This window comes from Astyanax mexicanus, chromosome 7 (genome assembly GCF_023375975.1).
Source record: "Astyanax mexicanus isolate ESR-SI-001 chromosome 7, AstMex3_surface, whole genome shotgun sequence".
Taxonomy (NCBI): Eukaryota; Metazoa; Chordata; class Actinopteri; order Characiformes; family Acestrorhamphidae; genus Astyanax; species Astyanax mexicanus.
In genome coordinates this window covers 55,404,330-55,430,127 of record NC_064414.1, presented here as the reverse complement: position 1 = coordinate 55,430,127, position 25,798 = coordinate 55,404,330, and the positions used below count along the sequence as shown (strand labels likewise).

Genomic DNA, 25,798 nt, shown 5'->3' with positions numbered 1-25,798 from the left:
TCTGTTTTTCAGAGCAGTGTGAATGCAAAAATATATCTTAATCTAAATCAGTTCTGAACAGAATTAAACCACCTTCATACTGTACAACCCTGTTTACACTGCAATCCAAATATCTACACAGATTTATGTTTCAGAGCAGTGAGAACACACAAAAACATCTGAATCAATCAGAATCAGAATTAAAGCACTTTCTTAATGTATGACCTCAAGCTATGCTTCTGCACAGATCTGTGCTTCAGAACAGTGTGAATGCAAAAATACTGCTTTCATACTGTACTTTCATACTGTATGACCCTGTTTACACTGCAGATTTTAATCCAAATATCAACACAGATTTATGTTTTAGATTAGTATAAACAAACAAAAAAAATCAGAATTAAACCACTTTCCTACTGTATGACTCTGTTCACACTGCAGAACTCGATCCAAAGATCTACACAGATTTATGTTTCAGATCAGTGTGAACACAAAAACATCTAAATCTGAATCGATTCCACACTGCACAACTCAGTCTATGCTTCTGTACATATCTGTTTTAGAGCAGTGTGAACACAAAAAAATCTATGTGAATCAATTCTGAACATAATTAAACCACTTTCATACTGTATGAACACAGTGCAGATCATTCATTTATTCATAGAACCCAATGTTTTTATGAACAGACAATACAAGGCCTTAAGACAGCTTTCTTTCTGAAGAAACAAACTTATATTTTATAGTTATTGAACACGTTTATAAAAATCATAGGAAATTTTAGGAACTACAGTATTAAACATTTTTTATAGTTTTTTTTCTTCATTGTAATTATTTAATTATCAGACAATACATAAAATACTGTTTTATAAACAATGCAAAAACGATGCAGGTAAAAGTGTCAGATCAAAGAGAGCGAGAGATATACAAGTGTGTGTGTGTGTGTGTGTGTGAGTGTGTGTGTGTGTGTGTGTGAGTGTGTGTGTGTGTGTGTGTGTGTGTGTGTGTGTGTGTGTGTGTGTGTGAGTGTGAGTGTGTGTGTGAGTGTGTGTGAGTGTGTGTGTGTGAGTGTGTGTGTGTGTGTGTGTGTGTGTGTGTAGATGAGGCTGGGCTTCATCCAGCAGATAAAAGTCATCAAATGACGGCTGGAATGCAAATGGTCTTTCTGGACGGCTGCACTCAAACAGCGGCCGCCGCGGCCCGGTATACTCACTATACTCACTATACTCACACCACAGACAGAGAGAGAGAGAGAGAGAGAGAGAGAGAGAGAGAGCGGTCACTATATTACACACTATACTCACCATACTCACTATACTCACACCACAGACAGAGAGAGAGAGAGAGAGAGAGAGAGAGAGAGAGCGGTCACTATATTACACACTATACTCACTATACTCACACCACAGAGCGAGAGAGAGACAGAGAGACAGAGATAGAGAGAGAGAGAGAGAGAGCGGTCACTATATTACACACTATACTCACTATACTCACACCACAGAGCGAGAGAGAGACAGAGAGAGAGAGAGAGAGAGAGAGAGCGAGAGAGAGAGAGAGACAGAGAGAGAGACAGAGAGAGAGAGAGAGAGAGAGAGAGATAGAGTGTGCTCTTAATCTGAACCTCAAGAGCTAAACAGTTTTCTCAGGAGGTGGTCTGAGGGGCATTTAAAACAGATACCAATCTAATCAGTTAAACCCACTTCAGGAGATGGTCTGAGACACAGTTAAAAAGGTACAAATCTGATCACTAAAACTCCCCTCAGGAAATGGTCTGAGATGCTTTTAAACCTGATCAGTTAAACCCTCTTCAGGAGGTGGTCTGAGACACACTTATAACAAAAATACTATAGTATACAAATCCAATCACTTACACAACTTTAAATGGTAGTCTGAGACACATTTAAAATTAAAACAAATCCAATCATTCAAACCGTTTTAGGAGGTTCTCTGAGACGCTTTTAAATCTGACATGCATTTAAAACACACAAATCCGATTATTCAAATCTCTTTAGGAGGTGGTCTGAGACACCCTTATTACAGACCCAAACCTGATCACTTAGAGGTGGTCTGAGACCCTTTTAAATTGCTAAAACTCACTTCAGGACCAAAGATCTACACAGATCTGTTTCAGAGCAGTGTGAACACACAAAAAAAATCTGAATCTATTAGAGTTAACCTGGAGATGGTGCGAGACGCTTTTAAATATGATCAGTTAAACCCTCTTCAGAAGGTGGTCTGAGACACACTTATAACAGATATAAATCCAATCCCTTACACAAATTCAGGAGATGGTCAGACCACATTTATAACAGAAACAAATTTGATCACTTACACCACTTTAAAAAGTGGTGTAAGACGCATTTAAAGCGAACGCAAATTCAATAATTCAAACCTTTTCAGGAGGTGTTCTGAGGTGCTCTTAAATCTGAGACGCATTTAAAACGCATACAAATCCAATCACTCAAACATCTTCAGGAGATAGTCAGGGACACATAAAAAAGGTACAAATCTGATCACTAAAATTCCCTTCAGGACTCCAAAGAACTACACAGATCTGTTTCAGAGCAGTGTGAACACCATAAAAATCCTAAATCTGAATCAGTTCCACTCAGATTTAAACCACTTTCACACTGTATGACCCTGATCTCAATCCAAATATCTACACAGATTTATGTTTCAGATCAGTGTGAAACAAAAAAATCTGAATCGATTAGAATTAACCAGGAAATGGTACGAGATCCTTTTATATTCGATATATATCCGATACATATACAAATCTGATCAATTACATTACATTATTTACTAAGGACATGGTCTGAGACACACTTATTACAGATCTATATCTGATCAGTTAAGCCCTCTTTATGAGGTGGTCTAAGACACACTTATAAAATGTACAAATTCAATCACTTACACCACTTCAGGAGATGGACAGAGACCCAATTAAAACCGGTACAAATGTGATCACTTACACCACTTTAAAAGGTGGTCTGAGACACATTTAAAACAGATACAAATTTAAGCACATACACCACTTTAAAAGGTGGTCTGAGACACATTTAAAACAAACACAAATCCAATAACTTACACAATTTTAGGAGATGGTCTGAGACACATTTAAAAAAGGTACAAATCTGATCACTAAAATTCCCTTCAGGATTCAATCCAAAGAACTACACAGATCTGTTTCAGAGCAGTGTGAACACCAAAAAAAATCCTAAATCTGAATCAGTTCTGCTCAGAATTAAACCACTTTCACATTGTATGACCCTGATCTCAATCCAAATATCTACACAGATTTATGTTTCAGATCAGTGTGAAACAAAAAAATCTGAATTGATTAGAATTAACCAGGAAATGGTGTGAGATGCTTTCATATCCGATACAAATCCAATCATTCAAATCTCTTCAGGAGGTGGTCTGAGACACACTTATAACAGATACAAATCCAGTAACTTACACAACTTCAGAAGATGGTTAAAAACACATTTAAAACAGACACAAATGTGATCACTTACACCACTTTAAAAGGTGGTCTGAGATGCATTTAAAAAAACAATACAAATCTGATCACTCAAAGCTCCTCAGGAGATGGTCTGAGACGCTTTTAAATCAAATCAGTTACAAATTCAATCACTTACACAACTTTAAAAGGTGGGTTGAGACACATTTAAAATGAACACAAATCTGATCATTCAAACCTCTTCAGGAGGTGCTCTGAGACACTTTTAAATCTGAGATGCATTTAAAACACACAAATCTGATCTTTCAAATTTGTCCAGGAGGTGGTCTGAGACACACTTAAAAACCAATACAAATCTGATCACTCAAACCACTTCAGGAGGTGGTCAAAGACACACTTAAGGCAGATACAAATCCAATCACTTACACAACTTAAGGAGATAATCTGAGACATATTTATAACAGATAAAAAACTGATCACTTGCATTACGTCAAGAGGTGGTCTTAGACTCTTTTAAATTCGCTAAAACTCACTTCAGGACTCAGTCCAAAGATCTACACAGATCTGTTTCAGAGCAGTGTGAACACAAAAAAAAAATCTGAATCTATTAGAATTAACCAGGAGATGGTGCGAGATGCTTTTAAATATAATCAGTCAAACCCTCTTCAGAAGGTGGTCTGAGACGCACTTATAACAGATACAAATCCAATCACTCACACAACTTCAACAGATGATCAGTGACACATTTAAAACAGATAGAAATTTGATCACTTACACCACTTTAAAAGTTGGTCTGAGACACATTTAAAAGGAACACAAATCCAATAAATTTAACTTCTTCAGAAGATGGCCTGAGACGCCTTTAAATATGCTCAGATAATCATCCTTCAAAAGGCAGTGTGAGACACACTTATAACAGATACAAGTCTGATCACTTACATTACTTCAGTAGGTGGTCTGAGACGCTTTTTTATGTCCTGTTTGGGGACACTCTCTGTAAATTAATGTGTATTAATCCATATTTTTAACTTTTATTATATAAACACTCACACATTCACACCAGGCAGCCACAATATTTCAAGTATATTCTAAAAATATATATATATATAAAAGCTGATATATTTAATGTAATTTCTCAATTACGCTACATTATAATAAATACTATTACTACTACTAATAATAATAATAATATTAACAATAATAATAATAGTACTTTTTTTATATATAATTAATAAGAATTAGGCCTGTCACAATTACTATTTTTATTTTAAGTGACAACAATAGGTTGTCTGAAAATGTTAACAATATGTGATAAAACAATATTAATATCATTTTAATAGCATTATAACACAATTAAATAGTTTTGAAAGAGCTATGAACTTTTATTTCTTAAAAATATTTAAACATATGAACTGAAATTAAAAAAAAATAAACCTAAAAAAAAAAATAAACCTAAATAAAATTAAACTGCTGTTTTTAAAAGTTAACTTTTTTAATCACTTTAAAGTGGGACATAATAATTGCGTAAAGTCTGTATATTGTACATTAAGTTCATGATGTAATTATTGTGATATACCTATATATTACCTGTGTGTGTGTGTGTGTGTGTGTGTGTGTGTGTGTGTGTTGTTTACTTTCTCTGTAAACTTTTGCAAACTCTCACACACTTTCCCAAAGTTCACTCCCCAACAGTAAACAACAACAATCATATTAATATTCATGACAGTAATTATCATATTAATGAGAATTAGAATAGAAATAATAGAAATAATAATAGTAAGAAGAAAAACTAGAAGATATATCAGTGTTTGTGTTTGTTCTGCTCTCGCGCTGATTGATGTCTCAGCACAGTGCAGCTAAGTGAGTGTGAGAAGGAGAGAGAGAGTGTGTGTGTGTGTGTGTGTGTGTGCATGCGCGAGAGCGAGAGAAAGCGTGCATGTGTGTGTTAAACTCACTCACCATTTCTGCATGCTGCAGGTCGCGCGCTCCTCCTCGCGCTGTTCACGCTCGCTGCTCCGTGTGAGTGCGCGAGAGTGTGTGTGTGTTTGTGAGTGTATGCGTGACTGTGTGTTTATGTGTGTGTGTGTTTGTGAGAGTATAGCTTGCGAGTGCTTCTCCTCTCAGTGAGCGATCAGAAGCAGAAGAAGAGTCCAGAGCGGCTCTCGCGCTTCCCCCTGCACTTCTCTCTCGCGCGCGGATCCCCGTGCGCTCCAGCTGCGGCTCTCGCGCTGTCCCGGACTGCAGGAGGCGGAGAGAGAGAGGTAGAGAGAGAAAAAAAGAGAGAGAGAGAGTGAGAGAGAGGTAGAGAGAGAGATGGAGCTCTCGCTCGCCCTGCTGCCCGAAGACTCCGAGATCAAATTCCTGCACTACGTCGACGACCTACTGCTGTCGTCCCCCAACAAGCTCAACTGCTTGAAGTGTTGCACCAGGAGTAAAGCAGCATAAAGTTATCCAAAAGCAGTGTGTAAGACTGGTGGAGGAGAACATGATGCCAAGATGCATGAAATGAAAAACTGTGATTAAAAACCAACCAGGATTATTCCACCAAATATTGAAATAATTTCTGAACTCTTAAAATCTCTTTATGAATATGAACTTGTTTTCTTTGCATTATTTGAGGTCTGAAAGCTCTGCATCTTTTTTGTTATTTCAGCCATTTCTCATTTTCTGTAAATAAATGCTCTAATTGAGAATATTTTTATTTGGAATTTGGGAGAAATGTTGTCTGTAGTTTATAGAGTAAAACAACAATGTTCATTTTACTCAAACATAAACCTATAAATAGCAAAATCAGAGAAACTGATTCAGAAACTAAAGAACTGCTGTATATCATATTGTACCTTAGTGTTTATGTATTTATTTGCTCTTTTATTTTTAATATAATGGTACAAAGCATATCTACATCCAAATCAAATAAATAAAAATATTTAGCTATATGTGCAAGAATATGTAGAAGAAGAATTCTATATGACTATTCAATTCTATAATATATTCTTACCATGTTCTTGTCGTAAACTTAAAACTTTGTTCTGAAACATCTGATTTAAAATTATCATTTTGTTAACAAAATTTGACTTGTATCCAAAGGGATTCCCAAGATTTCAATTGTGATATTTTTACTTACAAAAATATATAATTCATGCCATAAAACAGTTTAAAATTTAGTGTTTAGTGTTGCTAATACATACGTTACATGCTGTTTTTACTTATAACTTGTTAACGTGAGCTTTATTCACTATTTAACTGTTACACTAATTTAGTTAGCTAAGTTATTATAACTTATTCCTAGAAGGACAGATTCCTGATGTTTAGTATGATATTTTTACTTTAAAATAAGGCTCCTTTATAAAGGGTTTATAGATAGTTTATAAAGGTGTTTATTAATGTTATTAATTAGGTTGTAAATACTTCATAAGCCATTAATAAGCAGTTACAACATACATAACATGAATAGAAAGGATAACAGTGGCCTGTTGTTTAAAAATAGTGATTCCACATTCAGCATTAACATTTCTGTTATTAACTTAAATGTTATTAACTAACCAAATTAATAAGTTCTAATAATCTATCTAATCTATCTAATAATCATAAGATAAAATTAACAAAAATGATTTTGTTTATATTATTTTATCACATATGTTAATGCAGGTTGATGAAAAAAAATGTTGTGTTATAACTACTTATTAATGGATTATAAAGTATTTACAACCTAATTATTAACCATTAATAAACTACTTTATAGACTATTTATAAAGGAGCCTTATTTTATAGTGGTACCACTTAAGACATAAAACATAACAGAATATACAAGAGAGGGTCATAAAAGGAAGAAGGAGACACACCCATTATGCAAATAATTGGTTGCATGAGCCAATAGGAAAGATGTGAGCTATAACTCACAGTTTTATATGTATTTAACTTTAATTTAATTAAACAAACCTAAAATTCGAAGCTGAAAGGCTGAAAACTGGAAACCTTTAGTTGAAAACACACAATTTAATTTGGTTATTTAAGACAAATAAAATACATATACCTGATTATATATAAATGTATGTTGTAAAATTTACAATAAACACAGTGTAAACATAAAATAACCTCCTTATATTTCAGTTAAACATATGAGGAAAAGTGTAAAATATGTAAAATAATTAAAAAGAAATCATAAAACAGTATAAACTGTGAAATAAAAAACTGAATATAATACATTTCTAATCGAATCACTGAGGTGAATCATTTTTAACTGAATCACTAAATAGAACTGAATTCCAACTGAATAATTACCTGTATTTCTAAATTAATCACTAAATAAAACTAAATTCCTAAGAAATCACTAAATATAATATATTTCTCACTGAATCAATACATCTCTAAACAAATTACTATAGTTTGAATTAACCATTAAATACTTTTTGAAATGAGTCACTTAATAGTATAGACTTCTAATTATATAATTAAATATATTTATACATTTGTAAATGAATCACTATATAAAATTTAATTACAAAGGAATCACTACTCTTATTAAATTACTTGAAAAAAAATCCAATTAAATATAATTAAATTCCAAATGGAATCAATAAATATAATAGATTTCTAATTAAATTAATACATATCTAAACAAATCACTACATTTTAAATAAATTATTAAATACATTTCTAAATTACCTCTTAAAGAATAATTCAATATATTTCTAAATCTGTAAATGAATCACTAAATGGAGTCAATTTATAATTGAATCAATAATTAAAGCTAAATTCTAATTATATCTTTAAATAAAGTTCTAACTGAATCATTAAACTCTAAAATAATCAGAAAACACATTTACATTTTTTAGCTAAACCATTAATAACATTTTAAATAAATCACTAAACTGAATTGAAACATTTAAACAATAAGTAAATAAATTGTTAAAAATGAATCACTAATTAGAATTCATTTAACAGATTCTAATAGATTTTAATTATTAGATTTCTAATTAAATCACTGAATAATACTGGTTTCTAATGGAATCACTATAGAACTGAATTCTACTTGAATCTTAGAATACATTTCAAACTGACTCTTTAAATAAAACAGATCTCTAACTGATTCACTGAATCAAATTTGATTTAAAATGATTCACTTTATAAAATAGAATTGTGATTCTGATTCATTTTATTAAATCACAGAACTTTATTAAAAGGTTTATATTGGAATCATATAAAATTGCATATAATTAAACAATAGGAAGAGTCTATTTGTAATTGAATCACTGAGTTGAATTAATGTGTATGTCACGAATTGACCCAGGCACGGAGACGAGGAGGCGGACACAGGTGCAGGTAAGGGAAAAATGAATGATTTAATAAATAAATAACAAATAAACAATGAAACAAGTAAACACGTAACAAAGATAAACGAATAATCATAAATCAAAACAAACGAGTGAAACTAGAGTACATAAACGAACAAGAGATAATAATAATAATAAATAAACAAGGAAATAAACAAGAAGCTAAACTAGACAAGGTGAAACTAAACTAAGCAGGGCAAGGGAAACAAACTAGGAAATAACACGGAATAAGGGCTTTAGAAACACAGAAACGCAGAGAGACAGACAACAGTGGAAGGTGCAAAGACCGACGGAGGACAAGGTGGCAGAGGAGAGCTATTTATAGTACATAAAACACACTAGAATTGGAAACACCTGGGGAAGGGGTGGAGCTACAAATTAGAAACACATGGTGGAAATCTACTGACAGGAGACACAGAGAGGCACAGGTCACGTGGGGAAGACACACAGAGACACGAAACAGGGCTAAGACCTGACAGAAGCCTCCCCCTAAACGCGCAGCTCCCGAGGCGCGTAAAAACGAACCCCGGGGGCTGGCGGCGGGGAGAGGCCGGGGAAAACAAGAGACGAAACCGGGGACTGAAACGGAGACAGGACAGAGGACAGAGACTGGACGGGAGACTGAACGGGGAACTGAACAGGAGACAGAGACTGGACGGGGAACTGGACAGGAGACGGAGACTGGATGGGGAACGGAGACTGGACAGGGAACTGGACGGTGGACGGAGACTGGACAGGAGACTGGACGGGGAACTGGACAGGGAACTGGACGGTGGACGGAGACTGGACAGGACACTGGGCAGGGGACGGAGATTGAACAGGAGACTGGACGGGACTGGACATGGGAACAGGGACGAGGACATTAACAGGGACAGAAACAAACACTGTAACTGGGACGGGAACAGAGACAGAGACAGACACGGGTACAGGGACGTAAACAGAGACAGGGACCAAAACAGGGAGAGACATGGGGACCAGAAACACGGGTGGGTGCCCAGGACTGGCAAATGTCTGAGGGGAAGTCCAAGGAGCCAGCCTGGGCACAGTACTGGGGACAAAGTCAGGGGACCTCGGTGCCTGCCTGGGTACATGGGACCTGGGACCAAACAAAGTTCCGGGAGCAGGAACCGGTGGGGTAGTGACTCTGGCAGCGGGCGCTGGAGCTGGCGGCGCGGCGACTCTGGCAGCGGGAGCTGGTGCTGGCGGCGCGGCGACTCGGGCAGCGGGAGCTGGTGCTGGCGGCGCGGCGACTCGGGCAGCGGGAGCTGGTGCTGGCGGCGCGGCGACTTGGGCAGCTGGCTCTGGCACGGAGACTGGAACTGCAGGAGCAGACACTGAGACTTGAGCAGCTTCAGCAGACACGGAGGCTGGAGCATTTTCAGCAGACACGGAGGCTGGAGCAGCACGCACAGCAGCATATGCAGAGTCTAGAGCGGCAGGAGTTCGGGGGCGTGGCTCAGCAGCCGAAGATGCCTCGTAGGTGGGCGTGTCCGCCGAGTGAGTTTCGGAGCTGGGCGTGTGGAGATCAGGTAATGCAGCTGTGAGGCCTGAAGCCGCGGGCGAAACAAAAACCCGGACTGGATCCGCAGCCTCGCCGGCAGAGTCCACAGCAAGCAGCGCGGGGCCGCCGGTAGAGACCGGCACGGGAAAAGTCTCCATAACAGTCCTGGAGCACGGCTGGGTTGCCGCGGAGATAGTCCCAGAGAGAGGCTGGACTGCAGCGGCGAAATCCAACCCCGCAGCCGCCATGAAAGCCAGCTCCTCAGCCTGAGGGGCTGGCGCTGCAGCTGTGGGGCTCAAGGCTGCGGTTGCCGCAAAAACCCGGACCGGATTTTTACTCCCTCCGGCTGAGTCCAGCGCGTGGAAAGTCTCTGCTCGCGGCTGGCTCACCGGGTTGGAGGTCCTGTAGCGCGATTCGGCAGCAACCGCGGGGAACACGGAGCGCGGTTCGACTGCCATCGCGGAAGTCCCGGAGCGCGGTTTCACAGCTTGCGCCTTTGCCGCGGGAGAGGAGAGTGTCTTGGCCGCGGGAGGAGCTAGCTTTGGAGGCGCCGGGGAAGCTAACGCCTTAGCCACCGGGGAAGCTAGCTCTGGAACCGCCGGTGAGGAGCGCACCTTGGCTGCAGGGGAACGGACGTGAGTCGGGACGGCCTCTGGAGCTGTGCGGCCGAGAGCCGGGTAGAGCACCGCCCCTGGGGGAAACGGTTTTGGAGTACGGGCTGGTGCGGCGTAGAGCTCCTCTTCGTCCTCGGAGCTGCTGGGAGCGCACCCGAGAAAGTCCCACGGGTCCCGCTCCTTGAGCCTCGGGTACACGGAGGTACCGAGGCTCAAAGCACCAACCCTCATCGCCCCCCCAAGAAAATCCTCCCCGGAAAAGGGGTCTTCTTCCGGCTGGCGGGACCCCTTAGAGCGCCTACCCCGAGGCCTGCGGCGTCCTTGAGGCCTCGAGGTGTCCTGCGCCGGGGTCCCGCAAGGAGCACGGCGAATCGCCATCCTGGTGCCCATCCAGGCAGAACCTGCTGTGTCCATGTTCGGTCGGTCTTTCTGTCACGAATTGACCCAGGCACGGAGACGAGGAGGCGGACACAGGTGCAGGTAAGGGAAAAATGAATGATTTAATAAATAAATAACAAATAAACAATGAAACAAGTAAACACGTAACAAAGATAAACGAATAATCATAAATCAAAACAAACGAGTGAAACTAGAGTACATAAACGAACAAGAGATAATAATAATAATAAATAAACAAGGAAATAAACAAGAAGCTAAACTAGACAAGGTGAAACTAAACTAAGCAGGGCAAGGGAAACAAACTAGGAAATAACACGGAATAAGGGCTTTAGAAACACAGAAACGCAGAGAGACAGACAACAGTGGAAGGTGCAAAGACCGACGGAGGACAAGGTGGCAGAGGAGAGCTATTTATAGTACATAAAACACACTAGAATTGGAAACACCTGGGGAAGGGGTGGAGCTACAAATTAGAAACACATGGTGGAAATCTACTGACAGGAGACACAGAGAGGCACAGGTCACGTGGGGAAGACACACAGAGACACGAAACAGGGCTAAGACCTGACAGTGTAACTGAATCATTAAACTGAATTATAACTGAATCACTTAATTTTTAATTAAATATTTATGTTGTTTTGCTTAATTGTGAGGCTTTATTTCTACTTGAATCACTAAACTGAAGAGATATCATTTAATTGTGGAATATTTATGTATTATTAATTATGGAATGTAATTAAATTTCTAATTGAGTTCCTGTAAAGAACTGATTTCTATCTGAATTACTTGATTTTTAATTAAATATTTACTTTGCTTTCATTTAGTTATTTAATCATGTAATATTTATGCATTATTTAATTATGGAATAATTATGGAACATAATTGAATTTCTACTTGAAATTCTGTAAAGACCTGATTTCTAACTGAATCACCTGATTTTTAATTAAATATTTATTTTGTTTTGCTAAATCGTAAATATTTATCTCTACTTGAATCACTAAAACGAAATAAGTATTTAATTTAATTGTGGAATATTTGTGTATTATTAATTTAGGGAATAATTATGGAATATAATTGAATTTCTAATTGAATTCCTGTCAAGAATTGAGTTCTGACTGAATCACTGAGTCACTGAGTCACTGAATATGATTCAGATTTTGATGAATAATGAACAGATCTGATTTATTACTGAATCATTAAATCATTTCTATGATGATTTATAATCTAATCAATGATGTAATTCCCGCAGAGCTGAATCTGTATATCTGACAGAGCTGATTAGCGCGTATCAGACAGATAGAGTCGTTAGCGAGGTGGGCGGAGTCAGCTGATGACGGACAGTTAGTGATGAGCTCTATAAGAGAGTCTGAATCAAACACTCATGAATCTTTGATTGGGCTGCTGGTTCTGAATGTGTTTCTCGTTGGGTTTGGGTTGTGAGTGAAGCGTCTCGGGAGTGCTGATTGGACGGGAGGGTGGAGGACCCGTCTGTGGACGTGGACGATGTCTGTGTGTTTTTGATCAGGCAGAGCATGGAGGGTTCGGTCGGGGGGTAAATAATAGATCAGGGATTAAACTCGTGTAGAATCACAGCCCCGGTAACAAGCCGCTCACTCCCAGGATATGCATATTCATCTGGTGGCCAAGGCCGTGGAGAATAAACACACACACACACATATATACACACACACACACATACACACACACACACACACACACATATATACACACACACACACACAGCCCGGCTGGACTCGGGCCTAAAGCACTAATTACAGCAGATATTACTGAACACATTCAACAAAACGCTGAAAATAATCCTTTAATGCAGAGCGGGAGTGTGTGTTAGTGCGGGGCGTGATGTAAGATTCATTACATCTAATAGAGTTAGTGTAGAGTAGAGTTTTGTGAATTTAGTGTAGAGAAGAGTAGAGTTACATAGTGTGGAGTACTGTAGAGTAGAGTTAGAGTAATGTAGAGTAATGTGGAGTTCGGTAGAATAAAGTTATTGTAGAGTAGAGTTAGTGTAGACCTAGTCTAGAGTAGAGTAGCATACAGTAGAGTAGTGAAGAGTAGAGTTAGTGTAAAGTTATTATAAAGTGTACATAGTGCAGAGTAGAGTTAATGTAGTTATTGTAGAAATAGTGTAGAGTATAGTTAATGTAGAGTTAGTGTAGAGTCTAGTTAGTGTAGAGTAGGGTAGAGTTAGTGTAGAGTTATTGCAGAGTTAGGGTAGAGTTATTGTAGACTTAGGGTAGAGTTATTGTAGAGTTAGTGTAGAGTCTAGTTAGTGTAGAGTAGGGTAGAGTTATAGGAGAGTTAGTGTAGAGTGCTGTAGAGTTGGTGTAGAGTTAGTGTAGAGTACTGTAGAGTTGGTGTAGAGTTAGTGTAGAGTACTGTAGAGTTGGTGTAGAGTTAGTGTGGATTTATTGTAGAGTACACACACACACTAAAGACTGTACTTATACACTGTACATTTTATTTTTTATTTTATTGTATTTATATGTATCGTTATATTTTATCTTTTTGTAACTTTGTGTACTATACACACCTGCTGCTGGATATCTAGAATTTCCCCTCGGGGATCAATAAAGTATCTATCTATCTATCTATCTATCTATCTATCTATCTATCTATCTATCTATCTATCTATCTACCTATCTCTCTATCTATTTCTGTCTCAGTTCTGTCTCAGTTTAGGCTCGGTTCTGTCTCGGTTTAGGCTCGGTTCTGTCTAGGTTCTGTCTAGGTTCTGTCTCGGTTTAGGCTCGGTTATGTCTTGGTTTAGGCTCGGTTTAGGCTCGGTTTAGGCTCGGTTATGTCTCGGTTTAGGCTCGGTTCCGTCTCGGTTTAGGCTCAGGTTCTGTCTCGGTTTAGGCTTGGTTTAGGCTCGGTTCTGTCTCTAGTTCTGTCTCTAGTTCTGTCTCAGTTCTGTCTTGGTTTAGGTTCGGTTCTGTCTCGGTTTAGGCTCGGTTATGTCTCGGTTTAGGCTCGGTTCTGTCTCGGTTTAGGCTTGGTTTAGGCTCGGTTCTGTCTCTAGTTCTGTCTCTAGTTCTGTCTCAGTTCTGTCTTGGTTTAGGTTCGGTTCTGTCTCGGTTTAGGCTCGGTTATGTCTCGGTTTAGGCTCGGTTCTGTCTCGGTTCTGCCTCGGTTTAGATTCGGTTCTGTCTCGGTTTAGGCTCGTTTTAGGTTCGGTTCTGACTCTAGTTCTGTCTCAGGTTCTGACTGGGCTCCGTTGGGCTGCTTCTATTTGCATACTGGTGTGTGCTCGTTGTTCTCTGATTGGAGGGAATAATATGGGAGCGGTTTGGTGAATTAAAGCTGTTGATCAGCGCCGGCGCTGAGAGTTATGAGGCCGGCGGATCGGGCCGCTGTGTTTGCTCTGGAAAAACATGACATTAAAGCCGGGCTGGCTGTTCCAGCGCCGGGCCGCCGCGGGCCACCGGCACCCGGCACCAGGCCCGAGCGTGAGCCGGACAGTGACAGGACCTGCTTTACTCCTGTCTAATTACTCAAAGGGCAGCTGATGATGAGCTATTGAACCTTCCAGAGCACCAGGCCTTCTGGGACACCCTTAGATGTCGTACTGCGAGTGTGTGTGTGTGTGTGTGTGTATAGTGTGTGTGTGTGTGTGTGTGTGTGTGTGTTCGCTCAATAAGCAGGGTAGATATTTCCTATATAGGCCTAAAAGGAAAGGTCAGGCTGATGATGTCACAGGTTTGGGGGGGGGGGGGGCAGATATCACAGCCATGTAAAGACAGACAGCTGGTGACCTTTGACCTTTACATGTGTAAATGCTCAATACCTGCCCAGTGATGAAGCATCACTTTCACCTGCTCACACCGAAAAATCACCACAAATACCTACATTATAACCTCCATATAAATACATTAAATTATCTCCTCTTGTTTAGATGGTCAGTTTTGAACATCTCTGCTGGATTTTCTCAGTCAGTTTTATGAGGTAGAATTCTCCTGGAATTCAGGCTTTCAGTTAACAGCTGTGCTGAACTCATCAAGAGTTAATTACTTGAATTTCTTGTCTCTTAATAATGTGTTTGAGAGCATCAGTTAAAGTAAAGTAGTGTAGAGGTAGAGTTACAGGTATACAGTTATTGCTGTTTTCCTGTCTGTTTGTCTGTCTGTCTGCTTAATAAATAATCCACACATCTTACTCTTATTCCTCTCTGTCTTTATTTTTATGTTTCTGTCTGTCTTTGTGTTTATGTCTGTCAAACTGTCTGTCTATTTTTTGTCTTTCCTGACTTGTCCATGTGTCTGTCTATGCATTTTTCTGTTTTTTTTTTTTTTTTTTTTTTTTTTTTTATATTTTCCTGCTGGTCTTGCTGTCTGTCTTTCCATTTTCTGCCTGTCTAGCTGTCTGTTTTTCTGTCTGTCTACATTTGTCTTTCATTATATTTTTTCTTGTCTGTTTATTTATGTTCCTGTGTGTCTATCTGTCTACATATATTGCTGTTTTCCTATCTGTCTGTCTATCTATCTATTTGTCTGTCTGTCTGTCTATCTATCTTTGTGTCTAGTGAATAAATAATCCACAGATATTACTCTGTTTCTATCTGTCTGTGTGTCTTTGTGTCTTTTAAACTGCCTTTCTGTCTATGTAGCTGTTGAACTGTCTCTCTGTCTGTCCTGTTTTACTGTTTACTGGGTACTCTGTCTTTCTATATATTTTCCTGTCTGTGTGTCTATCTATCTATCTATCTATCTATCTATCTATCTATCTATCTATCTATCTATCTATCTATCTATCTATCTATCTATGATAAACGTATAGTAATCAGAGTGGTTTTGTATCGCTGTTGAGGTTGTTTGCTAAACAGATGAAAAATAACAGTATTTAAAAGTAAGGTTTTATATTTGATATAAATAAAAAGTAAATAAATAAGAGATAAAGAGTAGCTGCAGGTAAACAGAACTCAGGGGAGCAGGTGCTGAGATCTAAAGCTTGGGGTCTGTAAGTGAGAGAGGGAGATACGTGTGTTTGCCAGAGGCGGCCTGTTAGAGCAGCTTCATCCTCCTGGGGAAAAACCTACAGTTCTGCAGTCAGAGAGAGTGTGTGTGTGTGTGTGTATGTAGTGTGTGTGTGTGTAGTATGTATGTGTGTGCAGTGTGTGTGTGTGTGTGTGTACTGAACGCCCGCAGGGTAATCGCTGGGATCCTCTTTCCCACACTTACACTCGGGCACACGGATCCTCTGCTCCCCCCCCACCCCCCTATCTGCCCCCCAGCCACCGGCCCACTCTCATCAATCCCCTCATTATCCCCCCCGCCGCCCTCGGAGGGCGCTCTGAAGGTCATCAGATGGAGGTGAAGAGCAGTGCATTGTGGGTACGTATCGGGGGACGGCTGATCGTCTCGAGACGCCTCATGTTGGGGGGGGGGTATAGATGGGGGTATGGGGGCGGTCAGAGGGGCGCGTGATGCCAACAGCAGCCCTGTGGTCAGAAACTGACCAATGATGAATGAGATGGTGAAGGTGGGAATTGGGAGGGGGGAGGGATGAGCTGTAGGCTAAAACTACAGGAGCAATGACATCACTACAGTATAAGAACATTCATCAATACATACCTAATCACAGTGGCGTCGCCTGGCCTGGGCTTCCAGGGCTTTAGCCCCGAATGATTATCCAGTAGCCCCGAATTGTTCACTTAGCTCAGCTGTATTATTAATGAGGAGACAGGACACTGAACGCTGTGAGAACGGAAAAAGTTTTGCGGAGTGCAGTGGGCTAGTAGGAAAGGAGTTTCTTAACCCTGGTCTCTGCCTTAAAATTGTATGTTTTCCACCGGATCCAAGTGAACAGCTAATAAACTACACATTATAGTGTTAAACATATATATAAAAACATATATATTAGGATACTTATTGGAATATATATATATATATATATAATTAACCTGCCTAATCACATACTAAATGAAATACGTTGGAATTGAAATATATTTCAATTGTAATTACGCTATATTAAACTACAACATAAAAGTATTAAACTTTGCTTTTGAGTGCTTCTTTTGTATAACATGCGTAGTTTAGTAGAGTTAAGTACGTGTTTTTTTAAACAGTATTTTTAATACACTAAAAGTATATTGTAAATGTACTTATTTTTGTATTGACACACGTTTTATGTACATCTTAATGCTACTGGGAAAATAATACACTAAAGTGCACTTTAAGCAGTATTTAATGCCACTACATATATTTTCTATATATATTTTCTAACACAACATATAATTTAAAGCATATTGCTTATGAATACATTTAATGGAAATATGGAAAAGGTATATTCAAATGTGTATTTTCATAAAGTGTGTTAAATTGAAAATGTACATTTCAATATTCTTTACCTAATTTAAACATACTTTTACTGCTCTTAAGTATACATCCTTTTCACAAGGGTGCACTTGAGGATACTTTCAAAGTTTTTAAATCTTTATTTAGTTGAGTAGTTGTTGCTTCTCATAACCTGGATTCGAACATTACTCAAATATTCACTATTCACTGTATACCTGTAACTCTACCTCTTCACTACTTTACTTTAACTGATGCTCTCAAACACTTTATTAAGAGACAAGAAATTCAAGTAATTAACTCTTGATGAGTTCAGCACAGCTGTTAACTGAAAGCCTGAATTCCAGGTGACTATACATCATAAAACTGACTGAGAAAATTCAGCAGAGATGTTCAAAACTGTCTTTTTTTGGTTTGTTGAATAATTCCATATGTTTTTCATCATAGTTTAGATGAGTATAGTAATAATCTACAACGCAGAGCATTTTCCGAGCTTTTTACTGGTGCTGTATACTATACCTCATATTTCTTTGTTTCTATAATGTGTAAAGATGTAGGACGGAGGTCATTTCAGTGGGTGTCTTGGTGACGATGGGGGTCAGGGTTTACTCTCGGGTCACCAGCGTCACAGGACAGCATCAATGGCTCTCTGTCATAACCTCTTATCAGACATCTACATGAGTCTAGTGCTGTGTAAAGCGCTTTTGGCCAACTAAAGGTTAAACCAGGGGTTAAAAACGATCTGAAGGAGAGTCAGTTATAACATATTTACAGGGACAGTCATGATCATGTGATTAAACAGCTCAGCGTTTACATTACTGAGATCTGAGACACTTTAAACGGCTGATTCATATCAATTACAGAAAAGCAAATGCAATTTTTAACAAAGCAAGGGTTTCCTTTGTTGTACAGGATACTTTGCTATCATAATGAAGGGAAAAGTACACTTGAGCAGCTCAAAACTTGCAAAAGTCATGTACTAATTCTCTTAACTAATCATGGGTGTTTATTTTGGGCATAACGTGAAATAAACTAATCAGAGTGCTCGGCTCGGTGCGCCTGTGTTACCGAGATAGCGGTGAACGTCTGACTGTTGGCATCTGTCTAGGTTGTATTCAGTCAGTGGAGCTCCTGTGTTTTCTGTTACCAAGATAAACAAGCAAAACTCCAGAAATGTACCTGAACACACCTCATTTCCAGAACACCATGCCCATCAGTGTAGATATATTCAGAATCTCTGCTGCTGTTAAAAACAGGCAGGAGGAAGGAGTGATAATAGACTGTTGGTGGGGTGTAAGATAGCGATGAGCATCACAATGTGCCTTACAGAGGGTGTAAGATACGGCACATAAATTGTGACCAACATGACAGAAGTGATTATTACTAAATTATGCATTAAATAAATAAAATGAATGAGAAATACATGCATGATGAAGTGAATTCAGAGAGGCATATACAGCTCTGAAAAAAATAAAAGAGCACTTGTTGAAAAGTGTTAAAAAAAGTAGAACTGCTTGAATTTTTGCACCAGGAGTAAAGCAGCATAAAGTTATCCAAAAGCAGTGTGTAAGACTGGTGGAGGAGAACATGATGCCAAGATGCATGAAAAAAAAACTGATTAAAAACCACCAAATTCCACCAAATATTGATTTCTGAACTCTTAAAACTTTATAAATAAACTTTATGAATCTTTGCATTATTTGAGGTCTGAAGGCTCTGCGTCTTTTTTTTTTTGTTATTTTAGCCAAAATCAAAGAAACTCATAATTTTTAAGTGCTTTCTTATTTTTCACCAGAGCTGTACAGAGTATTTTGGTTTGTTTAACACTTTTATCTTCGTCAGCAATTGATGCGACTTAAAATAGCTGAATAAATGCATTAATTAGATTAGGAGTGTCCACAAATAGTTGAGATCTTTATCTATTTTTGAGTGTCTGATATTCAGAAACGCCTGTTGAGCGCATGTCTTGCCGCTGTCCCAGATTTAAGGCCTAATTTGCATACTGATGGTGTAATGATGCGTCCTGGGTGTATAGAGCGACGCTCGCTGCAGGTTCCTGCCCCGCCCCATCAGTGTCGCATCTCAGCCCCCAGCCGTCAGCATGCTAATATGCTAAAATGCTAATGCAGCAGCGCGACAGCTCCCCGGCGGCGAGTGGGCCGGGCTCGGGAAGTGGCGCTCCGGTGAGGATCCGGGAATCCTCCGCCCCCCTGCCTCCAGCTCTCAGGTAGGAGGACCGGAGTGTGTCGCCTCTCTCTGTGTAGCTTTGATTCCTGTGATGTAGCTTAGCGAGCGCTAACAGATACAAGCAGCAGCTCTAAAGAACACCTGTCGTACAGCAGCCGGTGACAGCGGATCAGAGCAAAGCTCGGGTTTAAGCGACGCGGTGGAACCAGAATCCGAAATGAGAATGAAGAGGCCTCGGAAGAGCTGCTCACACACACACACTTATACACACTTATACACACACACACAGTCTCAGAAACACACACAGCTACACATCCTCACTTACATCTCCCTACACACACATTCACAATTACTGTGACTGCTTCAGTGACTCATACAGAGTCATTGGGCCCTATTTTAGTGCTCTATAGACCAGAAGGCAACAACCGTGCACCATACAGCTTGATTTAGGGGGCGTGTCAGTATGTCTTTGCTATCATAACGTCAGGAAAAGTACACCACAGAATTAGTCATGGGTGTGTCTAATTTTGGGCATAACATGAAATAAACCAAATAAACCAATCAGAGTGTCTCTCACACGTCATTCCCATATAAGAGTATAACCAGGTGAGCTCAGATTTTGGTGGATTGCTATTGTAACGGTGCAGCTACCTGGACGTGTCCAACAAACTCTTCTCAGCAGAGGAAACTGAGCTGCTGGTTGACGCTGTGAAGGAGCTCCAGCAGCTCATTTACGGGAACAGCAATGTTATTTTATTTACTATTCTGTTTATTGTTGATGTAAAAGTTGGGTTTGTGCTGCTGTGTGTTCATGTGTGTGTAATAAGTGGGGGTGTACGCTCGGCTCGGCACAGCGCCTGTGTTACCGAGATAGTGATGAACGTCTGACTGTTGGCGTCTGTCTAGGTTGTATTCAGTCAGTGGAGCTCCTGTGTTTTCTGTTACCACGATAAACAAGATAAAACTCCAGAAATGTACCTGAACACACCTGGCATTAGGCATGGTGCCAACAGGTAATATTAATGTGGTCTGAAATAATCAATGTCATGTTTATTGTGCGTCTAATAACCCAATTAGATGCTATACAAACAAGCCCTGAAAGTTCAAGGTGAAAAGTCACACCGTCACCATCATTGAAAATCAAAAAAAGGAAGAAAACATTGTTCATGCAGCTTGCTATCAGCTGCCAGATCCCTGAGAGAGCACACACAGTTGGTCTTGCTCTCTCTGGGTAAGTACAGTGCATGGCGCTCTGTCTTTACCCTCATCACTCCTAGGGTGATGTGGATCAGCACAAGGCTGCGTCTGTGAGCTGATGTATCAGAACCGAGTCGCTGCGCTTTCCTCTGAGCGTTAACACTGTGATGCTACTCGGCAATGCAGCATCAGCAGCAGTTCAAAAAGAGGAAAAGTGAAAAAATAAGGGAACATTTTAAATAAATCTTTCAAAAAGAATACTGGAGTTATTATGGGATGGATTTTCTCTACATGCTGAGACGTCTGGCATGTTGCAGCATCAGCCTCTGCTTTATACGGGTGATTTGGACGTGATAAAAAGAAGAGATGAGCTCACTGGCCGGACCCCAACTTCTCTAACTGGCTTCTTAATCACACATCTCCAGTGTCGCCTCAGCAGATCAGACCCACCAGCCTTCAGCCAAGCCCACCTGCCCTCCAGCGCCCACCTCAAACAAGATTAATACCCGCCGCCGCCCGCGCCCTGCCGCCGAGAGAGCGCCGTGCGGTGCAGCGCCGCGAGTGCCAGGACTCAGCCCAGACTCGCACATGAATCTTCTAACACAGGAAACGCATCATCAGAGATTAAAGCAGACAGAGGGACGGAGTGATTGATGCTCCTGCTGTCTGCTCTGATCTGATAGAACCCGTCATTAAAACAAAGCAAACATATCAAACACATTAAACACTATATAAACACATTAAAACACATTAAACACACTATAAACACATTAAAACACATTAAACACACTATAAGGGACATTCCACCGAATGGGTGCCATTTGTATGTTGTAACTCTTCCAAATTAAACTTATTTTTTTACCATTTGTCCACTCTGAATCTAATAACACATATATTTATCGATTCAAAGCATGTACTAAGTAATCTCAGGCAGATTTACTTAATTTTTAATCTGAAGACGGTTACAAAACTCATGTGAAACTCATTTATAAAGCATGTTTTCTCCAATGAAAGTCTTTATTTTAAAGAAATGGTTATAGACTGCGTGTTTAAATAATTGATGTTTATGACAATAAACTTACTTTTGTTACTGGAACTCACAAACTGACAGATCCAGATTCAGCAAGGATCAGAGAAGCAGGCAAGAGACCCATGGTCACTCTGGAGGAGCTGCAGAGATCCACCGCTCAGGTGGATCAGGAGAATCTGTCCACAGGACAACTATCATAAGTCATGCACCCCACAAATCTGCTCTTTAATAAAGAGTGGAAGAAGAAAAGTGTTGTTGAAAGAAAGACGTAAGAAGTTCTGTTTGTAGGAACACAGCAAACATGTGGAGGAAGATTCTGTGCTCAGATGAGACCAACGTTAAACATTTTGGTCTAAATGTAAAAAGCGCTATGTGTTGTGTTACACCATCCCCACTGTGAAACATGGTGGTGGCAGCATCATGCTGTGGGGATAAGCTTTTCTTCAGCAGGAGCAGATTTAGGAGGCTGGTCAGAGTTGATGGATGGAAGATGGATGGAGATAAATAAATACAGAACAATCCTGGAAGAAGAAAAGCTGTTGGAGGCTGTAAAAGACTTGAGATCTTCCAGCAAGACGATGACCCTAAACATACAGCCAGAGCTACAGTGGAGCTATAATGATTTAGATCAGAGAATATTCATGTGTTAGAATGATCCAGTTAAAGTCCTAAAGACCTAAATCTCATTGATCTTCTGTGGAGAGACATGAAAACTGCTGTTCACAGACCAACGCTCTCCATCCAACCTGACTGATCTTCAGCTGATTTATAAACAAGAATGATGTAAAAATATCTTTAAAAAATCTCTAGATGATCAAAGCTGGTAGAGATAAACCCCAAAAGACCCGAAGCTGTAATTGCAGAGAAAGATGGATCTATTAAGTATTGATATTTGATTAAAATTCTAAAACAAATTGTATATTTTTTAGACTATCCTTAAAATCTCTCCTTAAAAATCAAAATACAAAAACAAAATACTAATAAAATAAAATAAAAAATAGGTAAAGTGTAAAATCCACATACTTCTTTCGCATGACTTTAGGCATGTCAGTGTAATTTGAGAAAATAAATTATTCTTTGAGATATTATTTTTATACATTATTTTAACACATTTTATTTCAGCATTCGTGTCACTGATACTAATAAATTAAAGCCTGACTGAAGTTTCTGTATCTGATGTTCTGCTGGATCAGAGAAGACTCGTTTTTTTTCTCCTCTACCTGCAGAAAAAAGCTTCCTCAGGCTTTTATCATCAGCGTCTGTTTAAAAAAATAACACTTTATTCACAAAACACAAGCATTAAAGAGTCGAGCACCAATTAAAGCAATTAAACAGTGACTTCTGTTCCTGTTCCTTTGGAAAGGAAATTACGTGTTCCGAAGCCGAGGCCTGTAGAATGGGAATATAAAAAGTTCTGTTTAAAACCTTCCGTTACAACAATGCTGCTTTTGTATCTGCGTGTTCACGTCAGTCCTTTAATCACAACAGCTGCTCTACAGCCGCTAAAGTGCTTCTGCTCTTTATACACAACTTTTCTGCTGCTTTTATCACTTTAATGCTATTTTATAATGTTTAGATGCATATGGATGCGACAGAATGACTATACGAGCTTTACTGCATCCATAGGAAATTATATACAAAATTACTATAATTTTACCTGCCATTACCCCATCTATTCAGAGGAATAATAAACCTTTATTAGTATTTATACACAGTTATAGTCAACCCAAGTTCATTTCGCATCAAATATTTCCTTTAAGATACTGAGAAAAAGTATATTTTTCTTTATAATCTTTAAAAAAAAAAACATACTGTCCATATAATATGATAAGAAAATTTATCAGGATACTATACAACTATATTATATACTGTATGTTATATCCAGAACATTATATATTATATTCTATATAAAACCTATTAGAATATAGGGGCTCCGAGTTGTCCAGCCACTATGGACTATCTAAAGCACAGCCACTATGATTGGGAGATCGCTGGTCTGAATCCCAGTCATGCAGCTTGTCATCAGCTGCCAGAACCCTGAGAGAGCACACATAGTTGTCCTTGCTGTTTCTCTCTGGGTGGGTACAGTACAGTAGATGGCGCTCTCTCTTTCCCCTCATCACTCCTAGGGTGATGTGGATCAGCACAAGGCTGCATCTGTGAGCTGATGTATCAGAACCGAGCCTCTGCGCTTTCCTCCGAGTGTTTGCGCTGTGATGCTACTCTGCAATGTCTGACTTCACATGTGTCTGAAGAGGTGTGTGTTAGTCTTCACCATTCCTGAGAAATTATATAAAAAAAAAACTTTTATAATATAGGTAAGATACAAAAAATTATGGTTTACAGTAATTTGAGTTTTTTTGTATCAGATCAAACTGAACTCCTAGTTTTTGAGCGATGGGATTAAAGTGGTTAACTCTGGGTTGTTGTGAGGGTTAGGGGGGTTGGGGGGTAATTAGCGGGGCAGTCGTAAGGTTTAAAGAGGTGATATCGGGCCGAGCGAGTGAGCGAGCGCATGTAGAATCACATTGGGGACGGATGACTGGATGACTGGTGACGGAGGAGTGAACAGAGGGCTCTGTTAAACGAGGGGGATGAAGAAGCTGATTCATAGCTTCATGCATCTGCACGCTAACTGCGCAGACGCTGTGAATTAGCCGCCAGTCTGCTGCCCCTGAAATCAGCTCAGCTCAGATCAGCTCCGTAACGAGGAGAACTGCCTAATCGGGTCAACTGAGCCTCTGAGAGTCGGGCCGGGGCGAGCAGATGACCAGCGCCTGCTTTCTTCCAGAGCTTTCAGTCTGTGTGAACTGTTTCAGAAACCTTCATCACTCTGTATTTCAACAAGACAATGCTAAACCACATGCTAAATGCTAAACTACATACTAGTTTCTCAGGGAGATCTGGGGTAATTTTCTCTTTTGTGGGGGTTTTAATCCTCTGTGATTTTATTCCCGTCCAGAACGATCATCTACGTGTTTTTCTCAGACGTTCTCTGAGAAAATTACAGGCTGAATTATCTACTGTTATTCTCTGAACTCCGTGCTCCTCCGGTAATTTTAGTCCCGTCCGGACGCACATCTCTGAATTTCGTCTCCTCGCCTTTAATAAAATAGATATTTGTCCACTGCCGCGCACCGTAATTACACTTTGGGTGCTCGAGATCCACGTTAAAAACACAACAGCGAGTGGAAATGGAGGAGCTACTGAACACTACTGATGTCATGTGACTGAGAAATGCCAAAAAACACTCCTGTTTTTTCTATTGCAGTCCAGATGCAGGAGTTTTATCACTGAGTAGAAGTGAACAGAAACTAATCCCATACGGATAAGGCTAAAGACAACGGCATCATTCACACTAGGGGTGTAAATTGCATAGCATCTCACGATACAATAATATCACAATGAAAACAATGCTATCACAATACTGTGATTCTTTTTTTCCTACATAGTAAATGAATAGTGAAGTGATCTATCAGATTATAAAGGAACACATAAGGAATCATGTAGTAACTTAAAAACAGTGTTAAACAAACCTAAATACTCTGTGAAGTATTTAGATGCTCTTATCTGGGGAGCTGCTAACTTTTTTTTTTTTTTTTTTTAAGTTTCTGAGGCTGGAAACTCTGATGAATTTATCCTGTACAACAAAGGAAACTCTCGCTCTTCTATTCTTTCCTGGGTTGGTCCTGATGACTGCCAGTTTTATCATTATAATAATGTTGAGGATACTTTCAAAGTTCTTGAGGAAGAAACAACATTAGCATGCTAACAGGCTAGCTAAGCTGTACTG

At 39.5% G+C, this 25,798-nt stretch overlaps 1 protein-coding gene across 2 annotated transcripts in view; it reads right to left on the bottom strand.

Moving 5' to 3' along the window:
* The window catches only part of bnc2 (basonuclin 2), a 313,165-nt gene extending 307,486 nt beyond the window's left edge, over positions 1 to 5,679 (bottom strand). Inside the window, exon 1 of one of the 2 annotated variants that reach the window (XM_049481634.1) lies at positions 5,396 to 5,679. In XM_049481634.1, the coding sequence (XP_049337591.1) occupies positions 5,396 to 5,398 (3 nt within the window). In that variant the 5' untranslated portion in view covers positions 5,399 to 5,679. The remainder of the gene's footprint in view (positions 1 to 5,395) is intronic. The other variant, XM_022666779.2, reaches the window with a different exon arrangement.
* Positions 5,680 to 25,798: the final 20,119 nt, after the last annotated feature.